The sequence below is a fragment of the Hypanus sabinus genome, chromosome 13, assembly GCF_030144855.1.
Source record: "Hypanus sabinus isolate sHypSab1 chromosome 13, sHypSab1.hap1, whole genome shotgun sequence".
NCBI lineage: Eukaryota > Metazoa > Chordata > Chondrichthyes > Myliobatiformes > Dasyatidae > Hypanus > Hypanus sabinus.
Window position 1 is genome coordinate 110,511,229 of NC_082718.1, and position 15,560 is coordinate 110,526,788.

Here is a 15,560-nt window from a genome sequence, read left to right on the forward strand (position 1 = left end):
CACTCAGTGATTCAGGAACAGCTTCTTTCCCTCTGCCATCTGATCCCTAAGTGAACACTGAATCTGTTAACACTACCTCACTTTTTAAATATATACTATTTCAGTTTTTGCATGATTTTTAATCTATTCAATATACATATACTGCAATTGATTTATCCATCTATCTATCTATCTGTCTGTCTGTCTGTCTGTCTATCTATCTACCTGTCTATCTATCTTTCTTTCTTTCTTTCTTTCTTTCTTTCTTTCTTTCTTTCTTTCTTTCTTTCTTTCTTTCTTTCTTTCTTTCTTTCTTTCTTTCTTTCTTTCTTTCTTTCTTTCTTTCTTTCTTTCTTTCTTTCTTTCTTTCTTTCTTTCTTCTATGTTCCATATAATGAACTGCATTGAACTGCTGCTGCTAAGTTAATATATTTCACACCACATGTCGGTTATGATAAACCTGATTCTGCTTCCGATTCTGTTCCTTGGCAAGAATTTCATATGTTCTGTCTCTCGGCATCTCTGCCGGGTATAAAAGTTCCGATGCATAGGATTAAAGGTGTAGACTCAGCCAGCTCCATCGCAAGCACAAGCCTTCCCACCATCAAGAACACTTTCAAAAAGCATTGCCTCAAAAAGTGGCATCTATAATTAAGGAATCTTTTCATTACTACTATTGGGGAGGAAGTATAGAGGCCTGAAGATACACACACAACATTTTAGGAATAGCTTCCTCCCCTTTGTCATCACAGTTTTGAATAGTTCATGAAAACAGCCTCACTATTCTTTTTTTCACTATTTATTTATTTACCTTTATTATAACATAATGACTTTTTATGTCCTTAATTGTGCTGTTGCCACAAATGACAAATTTCACAACATATGTTAGTGATAATAAACCTGATTCTGACTCTCATTCTGATTTCTGATTCTTATTCTTTTTTGGAGCATATGTGATCGAGGTGGTGTAATACATCTGGAACACTGGAGCTTTACAATTGAGCCATCCTTTGGGGAGAAATAGACCATTAGGTATAAGAGCAGAATTTATTCCATTTGGCCCATCAAGTCTGCTCCACCATTCCATAATGGCAGCTTATTATCTCCCTCAAACCCTGTTCTCCTGACTCCTCCCTGTAACCTTTGCCACCTTCACTAATCAAGAATCAATCAAACTCTGTTTTAAATATACCCAATTAGTTGTACTCCATAGACGCCTGTAACAATGAATTCCGCAGATTCACCACCCTCTGGGTAAAATAATTCCTTTTCATCTCTGTTGTAAAGCAACATCCTTCTATTCTGAGGCTGTGCACTCTGGTACTAGATGCCTCCATGATAGGAAAGATCCTCCTCATGTCTACTCTAGGCTTTTCAATATGTTTCAATGAGAAACTCCCTTCATTCTTCTGAACTCCTGCGAATACAGGCTCAAAGCCATTAAGCACTCTTCATACATTAACAGAATTATTCTTGTGAATCTCCTCTGGATTCTTTCCAATGCCAATACATCTGGCATTGGTAACAAAGGAAATTGATGAGGGTAGGGCAGTGGATGTGGTGTACATGGACTTTAGCAAAGTATTTGACAAGGTCCTTCGTGAGAGACTCATCCAGAAAGTCATGAGACATGGGATCAGTGGAACCTTGGCTGTTCGGATAAAAAATTGGCTTAAAGGAAGAAAGCAGAGGGTAGTTGTGGAAGGGAAGTATTCTGCCTGGAGATCGGTGACTAGTGGAGTACCGCAGGGATCTATCCTGGGACCCCTGCTATTTGTGATTTTTATAAATGACCTGGATGTAGAGGCAGAAGGATGGGTGAATAAGTTTGCAGATGAAATGAAGATTGGAGGAGTTGTGGATGGAGCTGTAGGTGGTCGAATGTTACAAGAGGATGTAGACAGGCTGCAGAGTTGGGCAGAAAAATGGCAGATGGAGTTCAATCTGGACAAGTGTGAGGAGATACATTTTGGAAGGACAAACCAGAAGACTGAATACAGGATTAATGGTCAGTTACTTAAGAGTGTGGATGAACAAAGGGATCTTGGGGCTCAAATCCATGCATCCCTCAAGGTCGCTGCACAGGTTGATAGGGTACTTAAGAAGGTCTATGGGATGCTAGGCTTTATTAATGGGGGATTGAGTTCAAGAGTAGAGAGGTCATGTTGCAACTATACAAATCTCTGGTGAGACCACACTTAGAGTATAGTGTTCAATTCTGGTCACCACATTACAGGAAGGATGTGGAAGCTATGGAGAGGGTGCAGAGGAGATTTACCAGGATGTTGCCTGTTTTGGAGAACAAGTCATATGAAGCAAGGTTAGCAGAGCTGGGACTTTTCTCTTTGAAGCATAGAAGGATGAGAGGGGACTTGATAGAGGTCTACAAGATTATGAGAGGCATAGCTAGGGTGGATAGTCAGTACCTGTTTTGCAGGGCACCAACAGCAAACACCAGAGGGCATACGTACAAAATTAAGGGAGGTAAGTTTAGGGGAGACATCAGGGGTAAGTTTTTTTTTACACAGAGGGTTGTGAATGCCTGGAATGACTTGCCAGCAATGGTAGCGGGGGCTAAAGCATTAGGGAGCCACTTAAGAGCCACTTGGACAGGCACATGGATGAAAGCAAAATGGAGGGTTATGGGGTAGTATGGGTTTAGTACTTTTTTTCAAGGATTATATGGGTCGGCATAACATGGAGGGCTGAAAGGCCTGTACTGTGCTGTAATGTTCTATGGTTCTATCTTTTCTTGATCAGGGGCCCAGACAGAAGGGGATGGAAATAGACGGGTTTATCTTAGATAGACAGAGATGGAGGCAGAGTTAAGATGACACTAAACGGTGACTCCTTTGCTTGCGTCTTTAGAAACAGTTCTATTTCCATCTTCAATATCTTAATTTTTTTCCTTTCAGGGTTGTTTTGAAGACCCTGACTTGGAGTTACACGCTGACTTCAGTTCTTTGCAGGAATGGGACCCATTCTTGGGTTTCAGGACTGGCTGTTGTTTGGCACACCAAGGGTTCAGTCTGAGAATCTGGCTCATATTTAGAAGCCTAAGATCTTGGGGCTCTGGAGATGGGCAGATCGAGGGTCGGTATCACGGCAGGAGACCCATGTGTCATTGGGTGAGTCAGAAAATCTTCTTCTGTGTGCCCGAAGACCCAAGATCTTTGTGCTCTTCAGGCACAGAGCTCCAGAAAAGCAACATAATGGACTTTTAACATAGTAAACCAGTGAGTTGTTTGCTATATCGCCCCACTTGCTGGGAAAATGGTGACACCTTCCTCTACCTTATCTGGGAGAGAGGGAACCTGTGGCATGTTGAATGCCGGTGTGAGATGTGAAGTCTTTGGGGCAGTGCTGAACTGGCTCTGTGTCCGTGCACTCACTCTCAGAGACTCTGTTGTTCATGTTCTTTGTGTTATTGTTAGCATAATTTGTTTTTATCACACATTGGTGTTTGACAGTCTTTATTGTGTGTGTTTTTTTAAATAGATTCCATTGTGTTTCTTTGTTTTGCGGCTGCCTGGAAGAATATTGTTCTATATAGTACACGTACTTTGATAACTGCAGCTTTGAAGTTTGAACCTCTGATATTTGAATTTGCTCCCAGTTTGAAAATAGTCTATGTCTTTATTCCTTCCTCTAACATGCACGACCATTCTCCATAAACTGTTGCCGAAGCTAAAGCCAGGGCTCACTACATATTGGGCGTGAGCAATGTAGATATAATACCTCAGCCCACAGTCTGGGTGAAAAAAATGATCTCACTTGGATGAAACTGCTTTGGTTCAACAGCAGATGTTACACCATCATTGACTAAATGAGTCCCATGCTCCTTACAAATTAAGATGCATCCTATTAACATCTTGAAATTAAGGAATTAAAATCCAAATCTAACTTTCTGTTAGACCTTAAAAACAAGGAGAAGGAACTGGCACTGGAACTGAAACTAATCTCTGTCAACACTTCATTTACAATTTAACACATAAAATTATCAACAAGCTTACTGTCTTGGATTCACTACAGTACTTTGTGTGAAGTACATTTTTATTGTCTCTGGATAGCAGATTCATTTACTGCTGCCATGCAACACCTAACTGCAACTGTGAGCTTTGCTAGGTGCCCATTTACACTAAACTTGCAATTATATTCTGTGGCTGCTTTATTACCTACCTCCTGTACCTTATAAAGTGGCCACTGAGTGTGTGTTCATGGTCTTCAGCTGCTGTAGCCCATCCACTTCAATGTTTCATATGTTGTGCTTTCAGAAATGGCTTCTGCATAGCATTGTTGTAACATGCAATTATGTGAGTTACTGTTACCTTTGTCTCACCTTGAACCAGACTGGCCATTCTCTTCTGACTTTCCTCATTAACAAGGTATTTTCACCCACAGAACTGCTGCTTTCTTCTTTCATCCTTATAAAGATTGTCTGAAGACAAAACAATTCTTTCAGCATGCATAACTTTCAAAACTTCTTCCCTCAGTTGTATATTTTCCCTTCCTACTGGTTCCATCCTGGGCACTGTTCCCATGATCAACGTTGACTTTTCACTTTGCTAATAGGAAAGAAATTACCACACCAACAGCCATGCTCAGTGTAAATGGACAATTGCTTCTCTTCCCTCCCAATGGAACCTGCCTGCAGATCACCTATTACTGAAATATCTGTTCACTAATAGGTCTCTGAGCTTTATTCTGGTTGGCTGCATTGATTTTGTGGTGGTGACAGAAACCTGCGGCTCGTCAATATGTGCTTTCAGCGCTCATCACAGATTGATGCTTTGGTAGAGAGGCCCAAATGTTGGTCTGACTCCCTAATCCTGGCATTCTCTGTCCTTTGAATACCTCACTTTGTTTCATTCTTCTTGTCAAATTTTTGTTCTGTACACAAATACAAAACCTATTTTCCCTTGAGAAATATTGCATTCAGTTCTTTTGTACCAAGCACCTTATCATCATCCCATACTGTAAAAGGACTAGATGGGATAGAGTTTCTCCCTGAACATATTTGAGATTTCCTTTATCAGTACATAGCAGTCCCAACAAGAGAGTTCCTGATATTTGATCTGCTATGAGGGAATGAGACAGGGCAGGTGACAGAAATTTGTGTAGGGGAACACTTTGCCTCTAGTGCTCATAGTGCCATTAGTTTCAAAGTAAATACGGAAAAGAATTGGTCTGGTCGGCAAATTGAGATTCTAATTTGGAGAAAGGCCAATTTTGATGGTGTCAGAAAGGATCTGGCAAGTGTAGATTGGGACAGGTTGTTTTCTGGCAAAGGTGTACTTGGTAAGAGGAAATTCTGAGAGTACAAAGCTTGTATGCACCTGTTCGGATAAAAGGTAAAGATAATAGATTTAGGGAACCTTAGTTTTAAGGAATTTGAGACCTTGGTTAAGAAATAAATGCATTTGCATAGCAGGTATGGGCAGGTAGAAACAAATGAAGTACTTGTGGTGTATAAGAAATGTAAGAAAATACTTAAGAAAGAAATCAGGGGGGCTAAAAGAAGGCAGACAAGATGAAGGAGAATCCTAAGGGAGTTCAGAGGTATGTTAAGAGCAAAAGGATTGTAAGGGACAAACATAGTCATCTGGAAGATCAAAATGATAATCTATGCATGGAGCCAAAAGAGGTGGGGGAGACCTTAAGGGATTTTCTCCCATCTGTACTTACTCAGGAGTCAGACACAGAGTGGTTAGAAATGAGGCAAAGTCATGGACCCAGGTTACAGAGAGGGAGGTGTTTGCTGTCTGAAGCAAATTAGAGTGGAATAATCCCTAGGGCCTGACAAGGTGTTCTCTCAGACCCTGTGGGAGACAAGTGCGGAAATTTTAGGGCCCTAGCAGAGATATTTAAATCATACTTAACAAAAAGTGTGCTGCCAGAGGATTGGAGGATAGCTAATATTGTTCTGCTGTATAAGAAAAACTTTGAAAGTAAACCAGGGAATTAGACATTGGTGAGGCCAAAATCAATAGTGGAAAAGTTATTGGAAGGTATTCAAAGGGACCGGATATGAGTATTTGTATAGACATGGACTGATTAAGATTAGTCAGCATGGCTTTGTGTCTGGTAGGTTGCATCTAAACAATCTTATAAAGTTTTTTGAGGAATTTACCAGGAAAGTTGATGAAGGCAAGGTAGTGGATGTTGTCCATATGGGCTTTAGCAAGCTCCCATATGGGAGATTGGTCAGGAAGGTTCAGTCACTTAGCATTTAAGATGAGGTAATAAATTGGATTAGACTTTGACTTTGTGGGAGAAGCCAGAGAGTGGTAGCAGAATGCTACCTCTCTGACTGGAAGCATGCAACCAGTGGAATGCCATAAGGATTGATGCCGTCCATTGTTGTCATTATCTATATCAATGTTAATATGATTAATTGTATCAGCAAATTTGTGGATGACACAAAGACTGGAGGTGTAGTGGATAGCAAGGAAGGCTATCAGAGCTTGCAGCAGGATCTAGGCCAGCTGGAAAAATGGGCTGAAGAATGGCAGATGGAATTTAATGCCAACAAGTGTGAGGTGTGCACTTTGGTAGGACCATACATGGTAGGTCTTACTGAGGGTGTCACAATGGGGACATGGAAACTGAACCCAAATGCAGAACACAGGCACTGAAGTACTAGGGGCAGGACAGGAACAACTAAAGGATAGAAGAAGATGGGGAGACCATGGCATGCAACAGTGATCCTGGGGTTCAGAAAGCTCATGGCAAAGGATGGGTCTATGGGACAAGGAATGCTGGGAGGATAGCCCTTCTGGGCAGGGCCCAGCCTCCCAGGTAGGAACACAGGGGCCTGGGCAGGTCACAGGGCACCTGGGCAGGTTGCAGGACACAACCCATCAGAAGCAAGACGTAGGAAAATGCCAGAGTCCCCCCACCAGGCAACAGCAGTCCAGCCTGCTTACCTAACAGAGGCAAGGGATCAGAAGGGAGCTCAGTCCAGGGTGACTACAAGAACAGACTTACAGAACTAGATGATTAACAGTGGGTACTCCAAGCCAGGGTCAAAATGGAATAGCCAGGCAAACAACACAACAGCATGAACAAGGCAAACCAGACAGGACAGCAGGTACAAGAGGAACAGGACAACCCCCCACCCCAACTAGACTCAGTCCCAGAGCCCCTTATATACAACTGCCAGCCAATAGGTCTCAGGTACACCTCCTTAAGCCAAGATGATCCTATTTGGGCTTAAGGGTGAAAGGAGGGACAGCTACAAGACCCGGAGTCCGGAGTCCATGGACCAGATCAAGACCCAGAATGCAGGCTCCGGACTGGACCATAACAGAGGGCACTGAAGAGTATGGTAGAACAAAAGGATCTGGGAATACAAGTCCATAACTCATTGAAAGTGGCGGCACAGGCAGATAGAGTCGGAAAGGTGAATTGGCCTTCATAAATCAAAGTATTAAAAACAGAAGTTGGGATGTTATATTGAAGTTGTATCAGACATTGGTGAGGCCTAATTTGGAGTATTGTGTGCAGTTTTGGTCACTGAATTACAGGAAAGATGTAAACAAGATTGAAAGAGTGTAGAGAAAATTTACAAGGATGTTGTGGTGACTGGAGAACTTGAGTTATAAGGAAAGATTGAATAGGTTAGGACTTTATTCCTTGGAATACAGAAGGGAGATTTGATAGAGATATATAAAAAAATTATTAGGGGTATAGAACAGATAAGTGCAAGTGGGTTTTTTCCAGTGAGGTTGGGTGGGACTATGACTGAACATCATGGGTTAAGGATGAAAGGTGAAAAGTTTAAGGGGAGCATGAGGGGAAACTTCTTCACTCATAGGGTCATTATTCCATTCCCCACTTTATTCCCACAGCCATGTGATTTATTCTTTCTTAAGTGCCCAGCTAAGTTAACTCCACTCAGAAGAAGGCCACAAACACAGACTCAGTGGCCACATTAGAAGGTAGTATTGTAGCTAACAAAGGAGCCACTGAATGTACTGTATACGCAAGTGTTTATTAATTTTCTGTGTGCCAAGTATGGCAATTGGACTTTAGATATTTTTGGTCCTTGTGCAGTAAATATTTAATGTTCCACAGAGGTGGCATGAAGGTCTTGGCCTAGCAATAAGAACGAGATGTAATGGATTAGGTGCTTCAAGTTATCAACATACCAAAGACAATACAATGAGTTTGTCCTTTATGAGCTTATTGGGCATGGGGTTGAGAGCTTGTGAATTAATCACAGGAACCATCAACAGTTGGTCAGATCCTATAAATATCAACATTATTTCATAATTATTAGCTGCATATATTACAAGCATGTTACATTGTTAACCTAGGGTCTGGGTTTGAATTAGGCATTACAAAAATATTAAAATCAAACAGTGGCTCAGTTGCTCATGTATATAGATCATATCACATCCTATAGATTAGTGGTCGCCAACCCATCAATGGTGATTGACTAGTCGATCTTTGAGACTTTCCCAGTAGATCTCAAAAAAAAAGAAAAATAAATACACAAATACTGTTGAGAGATTGTTTCCGGGTTGCAGGGTTTTAGTTCCGTTCTTTCTGCCCAGTGCGCATGTGTGTAGCTTCCCCGCACTACACAGTGTACTTTAGTGGTCCCCAAACACCAAACTGTGAGGAAACGGTATGAGTCAGCTGCACCTTTCCTCATTCCCTGTCATGGCCCACTGTTGAACTTGAACGCACAGTCACCTAACCGCAGTGGCACCCTCGCAGCAGGGATCACTGGTTGGCTCGCGCGTTGCAGTTGGCCTAGAGCGCGGACAGATGGGCGCTGCCTCTAAACCTATTTAACACACCGAGTGTTCGCGGGGAATCCGATGCTAAAATATTCGCAGCCGACCTAATTTGGGCTCAGGGTTTCATAAGTTTCAGAGCAGCTACCGCGCTGTGATCTACTGAAACAAACTTTTGTTGGCCGATAGATCCTACAAGGGGGGCAGGTGTGCACCCTGTCGCTCGGTTGGTCACTTTCTCTGGACTGCGACTGCCGCTGCCCCAACACAAGGACCTCCGGCCCTGACCTTGTCCTCTCACCTGACCCACAACCAGCTGCACCTGGCCAAGGCATCTGGTGATGGGCGGGAGGCTGGAGCTCAGACCCGGAAGCTGTCTAATGATGCAATGAAGCCCTCAAAACTGCTTCCAAGAATCCTGCACTTAAAGACAAACCCACTGAGCTTTTTCAGCGGAAAAAATGTGAGCAGCACGGGACAGGAGCTATGTGCCGAGAGTCGCAAAAACTAAATTGTGGAATAGACTGGACATAAGGAACCTGCTTCGAGTATCGCTGTATTCCCATCGTGTTTAACACCACCCCCACCCCCAAGTTGGCTGGTCCAAAAGAATATCATCAATATTAAACTGGACCGCGGTGCAAAAAAAGGGTGGTACCCCTGGTGTTTATACATTATTTCTACTTCTGGGTTGCGGGGTTTTACTTCTGGTCTTTTCTGCTCCGGTGCGCATGCATGTAACTAATTGATCTGGGGTTGATCTTGCCTTTTACTGAGGCCGAGGTAGGGGATCTTGGGCTTAAAAAATTTGGTGACCACTATTGTAGATAGTGTATTCGGCATCTTTATCATAAAGAAATGTAGCAATGTAGGGAAAATATGAAGTATATAAAGCTCTTTGACAATTATATACTCCCACTTGAAAGACACATTTCCATTTTAGTGCATGGATAAAATCATTAGAACACAGAGCGTATTATTATAATACATAAGGCCATCAGGTTTGATGTTCTCCACCTCCAACACCATTCTTTGTAATCCCTCTAAAATTATGTAGAGCTCACCCCATCCTCTCCTCCCCCACCTACTCAACCTTCAGAAACTTAAAGCAAGTATAAAACTCTGGTTAGACTGCATCTGGAATATTTCTGGTTGCCACTATGGAAGATGTAATGGTTTTGGAGAGGGTGCAGAGGAGGTTTACCAGGATGGTGCATGGTTAAGAAGGAATGAGCTACAAGGAGAGGTGGTACAAACTGGTGTTGCTTTCTCCAAAGTGGCGGAAGCTGAGAGGGGATCTGATAGAAGTTTATAAAATTAAGAGATTCATAAATAGTATAGACAATTGTATCTTTCTCTCAGAGCTGTAATATCTAATCCTCATAAGCATGTATTTAAACTGAGAGTAGGTAAGTTTAAAGGAGATGTGCAGGCAGATAGAGACAAGAATGTACAGTGTTCAAAGTTTGAAAATAGATTTATTATCAGAGTATGTGCATATATCACCATATACGACCTTGAGATTCATTTTCTTGCAGGCAATTACAGGAAAATAAGGAAATACAATAGAATTTATGAAAAACTATAAAAAACAAAAATTGACAAACTACCAATCTGCAAAAGAAAACAAATCACGCAAATAATTAAAATATGTGTAGAGGACGGACCTTTGTAGGCAGATAGGACTAGTTAGCTTGCTGTTTAATCAGTCTGGCACATTGCACACTGAAGAGTCCGTCTCTGTGCTGTACCCTGGATGTTCTAAGTATTCTTTACGATCTTGGTGAAGAAAACATCAAGAGCACCCACTCAGATGATTTATAGTTTGTTTCATCAAATGCAATTAGAAAAACACAACCAGTGCTCCACCATTCAGTGTCTGATCTTTCATGCAGATTATATCGTGACAATATGTGCAAGGTAACTTAGACTGTGAACAGCTGTAAACAAACAAAACTAATTTAATATGATTCTGATTGTTGTGTATTTAATATTTAAGTAATATTTGAGTAATCTTGTATATATATATTGGTTGATTAAGCATTCTTATTAATTTCAATAATTAATTACAGGTTATATGTATATATACGAATTGCATATGTCTTCACACTACCATGTGATACGTACGCACCTTGCTTAAAGTAAGCATGAAGGTAGACCCACCTTTCAGGGCTCCCATGTCTTCCTTTGAATTAGTTTAATGTTTTGAAGTTAGCAATCATAACATTGATGATGAAGTATTTTTAAAACAAATCTGAGATGGCTACTGACCTGCTGAAGCACAGTGAGATGTTCAAACTAAAAAAAAGCACAGTGAGAGACAGACAAATTACAGAAAAATTAGTGCAAAACATGTTCTTTTAAAGGGAGGACATGACTGAGTATTTAAAATAAGGCAGAAAACAGGTTCCTAAAGAGAAAGGAAAGCTTCATAGGTTCATAAAGAGTGAGTAATGGGTAATAATAATCATAAGAAAAGCAGAAATGGCTGGCTGCATTGGAAAGAGTGACATGTGTGATTACACAAAAGATAACTGGATTTTATGTACTGAGCCAATTAAAGAATAATTTGAAGTAAGTGAAATAGCCTATGAGAAGGGAGTACCAACATTGCTGAGCGCATTGGGTTTAATGGCATACAGTTTGCTTTGAAGTTTAACTGTTCCAACCAAAGCTACAGAAATGAGCTTTGCTAATATTATTAAAGTAATGTAGGATCATTTAGATCCTTCTATCAGATCCCTTCTCAGCTTCCGTCACTTTGGAGAAAGCAACCCCAGTTTGTACCACCTCTCTTTATAGCTCATTCCCTCCTAACCATGCACCATCCTGCAGAATGCTTCAGGTTTCATAAGCAGAATCAAAAAGAAGGGTGGGGGGGTCTATTTCAGTGTATGTGTCTGAATTGAAGAGATTGCCTGAGCATTGTCAGTTCAATAATTGGCTTAATGATACACCAAGAAATCAGTTAGTTTGTGGAATCTTACAAAAAAAGGATTCAAAAATGACTCCCAACTGAAGCACATCTTACATTTAAAAGAGCAGCCGAGATCACGGTATTAATGGAAACAGCAGACAGAGATGCAATTGAGTTGCATTCAGGAATGAAAGTGGACACGAACAAAATTGCAGCATTTCAACAGAAAACAGCATAGCTAAACAAATTGTGCTACTGCTATAGCAGGGGCTTACATACACCAGCCAAATGCAGATTTAAAGGTGAAACTTGCAGAGAATGCAACAAAGTAGAACACATTCAAAGAGCATGTTGGGAGACAAAAATAAATGGACTGCACAGAGAAGGAATAAAAAGTCAAGTTGTAGTTTCAAAAAGAGCAGAAAGATCTAGAAAGGGGAGGGAGGTGTCGGAAATGGGTCAGGTAAATTTGAGGGCAGGGTGAAAGTTGGAGGCAAAGTTAATGAAGTCAACGGGCTCAGCATGTGTGCAGGAGACAGTGATCTTTCTGTCTCCATCTCTGGAGATGGCTTATCTACTGATATCTACTATAAGCCTACAGACTCTCACAGCTACCTGGACTATTCCTCTTCCCACCCTGTCTCTTGCAAAAATGCTACCCCCTTCTCACAATTCCTCTGTCTCCGCCACATCTGCTCTCAGGATGAGGCTTTTCATTCCAGGACGAAGGAGATGTCTTCCTTTTTTAAACAAAGGGGCTTCCCTTCTTCCACCATCAACTCTGTTCTCAAACGCATCTCTCCCATTTCCCGCACATCTGCTCTCACCCCATCTGCCCGCCACTCCACTCGGGATAGGGTTCCCCTTGTCCTCACCTACCACCCCACCAGCCTCGAGGTCCAACATATAATTCTCCATAGCTTCCGCCACCTCCAATGGGATCCCACTACCAAGCACATCTTTCCCTCCCCCCCCCTTTCTGCTTTCTGCAGGGACCACTCCCTATGCGACTCCCTTGTCCACTTGTCCCTCCCCATCCCTTCCCACCGATCTCCCTCCTGGCACTTATCCTTGTAAATGGAACAAGTGCTACACCTGCCCTTACACTTCCTCCCTCACCACCATTCAGGACGCCAGACAGTCCTTCCAGGTGAGGTGACACTTCACCTGTGAGTTGGCTGGTGTGGTATACTGCGTCCAGTGCTCCCAATGTGGCCTTTTATATATTGGTGAGACCTGACGCAGACTAGGAGACTGTTTCGCTGAACATCTACACTCGGTCCTCCAGAGAAAGCAGGATCTCCCAATGGCCACACATTTTAATTCCACGTCCCATTCCCATTCTGATATGTCTATCCATGGCCTCCTCTACTGTCAAGATGAAGCCACACTCAGGTTGGAAGAACAACATTTTATATACTGGCTGGGTAGCCTCCAACCTGATGGCATGAACATTAACTTCTCTAACTTCCGTTAATGCCCCTCCTCCCCTTCTTACCCCATCCCTGACGCATTTAGTTGTTTGTTTTTTTCTCTCTCTCTGCCCATCACTCTGCCTGTTCTCCATCTCCCTCTGGTGCTCCCTCCCCTCCCCCTTTCTTTCTCCCGAGGCTCCTGTCCCATGATCCTTTCCCTTCTCCAGCTCTGTATCACTTCTGCCAATCACCTTTCCAGCTCTTAGCTTCATCCCACCCCCTCCGGTCTTCTCCTATCATTTCGCATTTGCCCCTCCCCCCACTACTTTCAAATCTCTTAGTATCTTTCCTTTCAGTTAGTTCTGACGAAGGGTCTCGGCCCAAAACGTCGACAGTGATTCTCCTTATAGATGCTGCCTGGCCTGCTGTGTTCCACCAGCATTTTGTGTGTGTTGTTTGAATTTCCAGCATCTGCCGATTTCCTCTTAGTTACTTGCAAATTTGGCTTGGTCTTAAGCAGGAAGAAAGTATAGAGTTTCAGGACTGTTGCAAGCACTTGGCTTTTGTGAGTATAAAGAACCAGATTCTACTCTGCGTACATTAAGATTTTTGCATCAAGTTCAGCTGGGTGAATGGAAGGCCAAAATGAAAGGAGTCAATTGAGATAAAAAAAAGAGAAGATTCTTCAGATGATGTTGTGGACGAGGAAAACAAGACGAGAGATCAGATGGTAAAGGGAACAATAGAGGATTAATAAGAGAATATTCCAGTGAACTAAATGCACCTTCCCAAGACAAAGATACACAAATTAGAAGAAGAAAAATGAAGCAGAAAGAAAGAAGTAGTAACGTGGCTACCACTATCAGGACCACTTCCTGCAGTCTCAGAGTCCACTCTTACAACTGCCACAGAGGAGGGCCTAGAACTTGAGATTGTTTTCACAGCCACAAGCCTCACCTGCCAAGCATTCCCAGACTCCCATGTCTTTCTTCCAATTAGTTTAATGTTTTGAAGTTACAAAATATAACACGGATCTGCCTTAGTGTTTTTATATTGTTATAATGTAACAGTGTTGTAAAGATTGAGGAAGTAAATTCAACATGGTGTCAAGTCATGAAGCAAAGCATGATGATCAGTTAAAATGGTTTTAAGGACAAAGACAGTGCTAAGCAGAATTAGATTTGAAGCTTGCAGACTGTGAAGGTCAGGGCACTATGTTGCACCATGGTGTTACACTGGAAGCTGACAGGTAGCTTGAGATAGAAAAAGCACGGCACAGTAGATTTGTGGTTAGCGTAATGAAATTTACATTACCAACGACCTGTGTTCAATTCTCACCACTATCTACAAGGATAGGGTTACGTTCTCCCATAACTGTGAGGGTTTCCTCCAGGTGCTCAGATTTCCTCCCACGTTCCAAAGGCATATGGGTTGATTGGTTAATCGGTCATATGGGTACAATTGGGCAGCTTGGGCTCATGAGCAGTAGAGGCTGTTACCCTGCTGTACTTCAAAATAAAAATCAAGTGTTCTTTCATCTACAAAGAACATGGGAACAACGCACTTGAAAGAAGTAAGCTAGGGCCAGGACACCAGTTAAGAGATAGCGAGGAAAGGGATGAAGCATCTAAAGGACACGTTACTGAAGCAAGTGACATTTGTGTTGGGGTGCCTGATAATCAGTGTTGGTCCCTGAGAAAGCAAACAGGGTTTCTATCTGGTCAAGTAGAAATGGGGTAAGTAATGTATTCAGCAGAGATAAAATAACTCAGGAGATTGTTAGCATTAAGATCAAAGAAAACTAATGTAAAGAAATGTAGAATTCGAGGGAGAGAGTGAGAGACATAGATAAAGGGAGGAAACAGAAAGCACGAGAAAGAACAAGAGCACGAGATAGAAAGATTGAGAAAGAAAGAACAAGTGAGAGAGATAGTAGTAAGAGAAATAGAGAGAGAGAGAAAGAAAAAGCAAGTGAGAGAGAGTGAGATAAAGGAGAGGGAGAGAGAAAGCAAGAGCAAGATATAGAGAAAGAATGAAAGAAATAGGAGAATCTCAGGCTAATATATGGTGACTTATACGTATGTACTTTGCCAATAAATTTACTTTGAACTTGAACTGAGAAAGAGAGATGGGGCTGGGATGGTCAGAAGACAGATTTTAAAAATTTGTCGACCAGATAGAACAGAAACTTTAGATCCTTATGAAATTAATAAGATATTTATGGACTTCTATTCTAATCTTTATAAATCTGAATTCTCTGATAGCACTACTATTATGAATAGATTTTTGCAAAGGTTAAACATACCTCAAATTTCGATTCAAGATGTTGATGTGTTAGATGCTATATCCTCTACACAATTAGGTGAAGCTCCGGGACCAGATGGTTATATGGTAGAATTTTACAAGACTTTTCATGAAACGCTTATACCACATCTTCATCAAACGTTTACTGATTCTACATCTTCTGGGAACCATCCTAAAACTTTTTATGAGGCACTAATTTCA

The 15,560-nt window shown here is 41.7% G+C and overlaps 1 protein-coding gene across 10 annotated transcripts in view; it reads right to left on the bottom strand.

The window, feature by feature from the left end:
* The window catches only part of LOC132404288 (sialate:O-sulfotransferase 2-like), a 530,890-nt gene that overhangs the window by 12,050 nt on the left and 503,280 nt on the right, over positions 1–15,560 (bottom strand). The window contains exons 9-11 of one of the 10 annotated variants that reach the window (XR_009515487.1): positions 10,995–11,021; positions 10,887–10,908; positions 10,391–10,502 (exon numbers count right to left, since the gene is read on the bottom strand). The exons of 5 other annotated variants lie outside the window; for them this stretch is intronic. Coding sequence is in view for 1 of the 5 variants with exons in the window: in XM_059988465.1 (XP_059844448.1) it covers positions 11,017–11,021 (5 nt within the window). In the remaining 4 variants the exon portion in view is untranslated. Of the gene's footprint in view, positions 1–10,390; positions 10,909–10,994; positions 11,022–15,560 lie in introns of all 10 variants that reach the window. 4 more of the 10 variants (XR_009515486.1, XR_009515484.1, XR_009515485.1 and 1 more) reach the window with 4 other exon arrangements.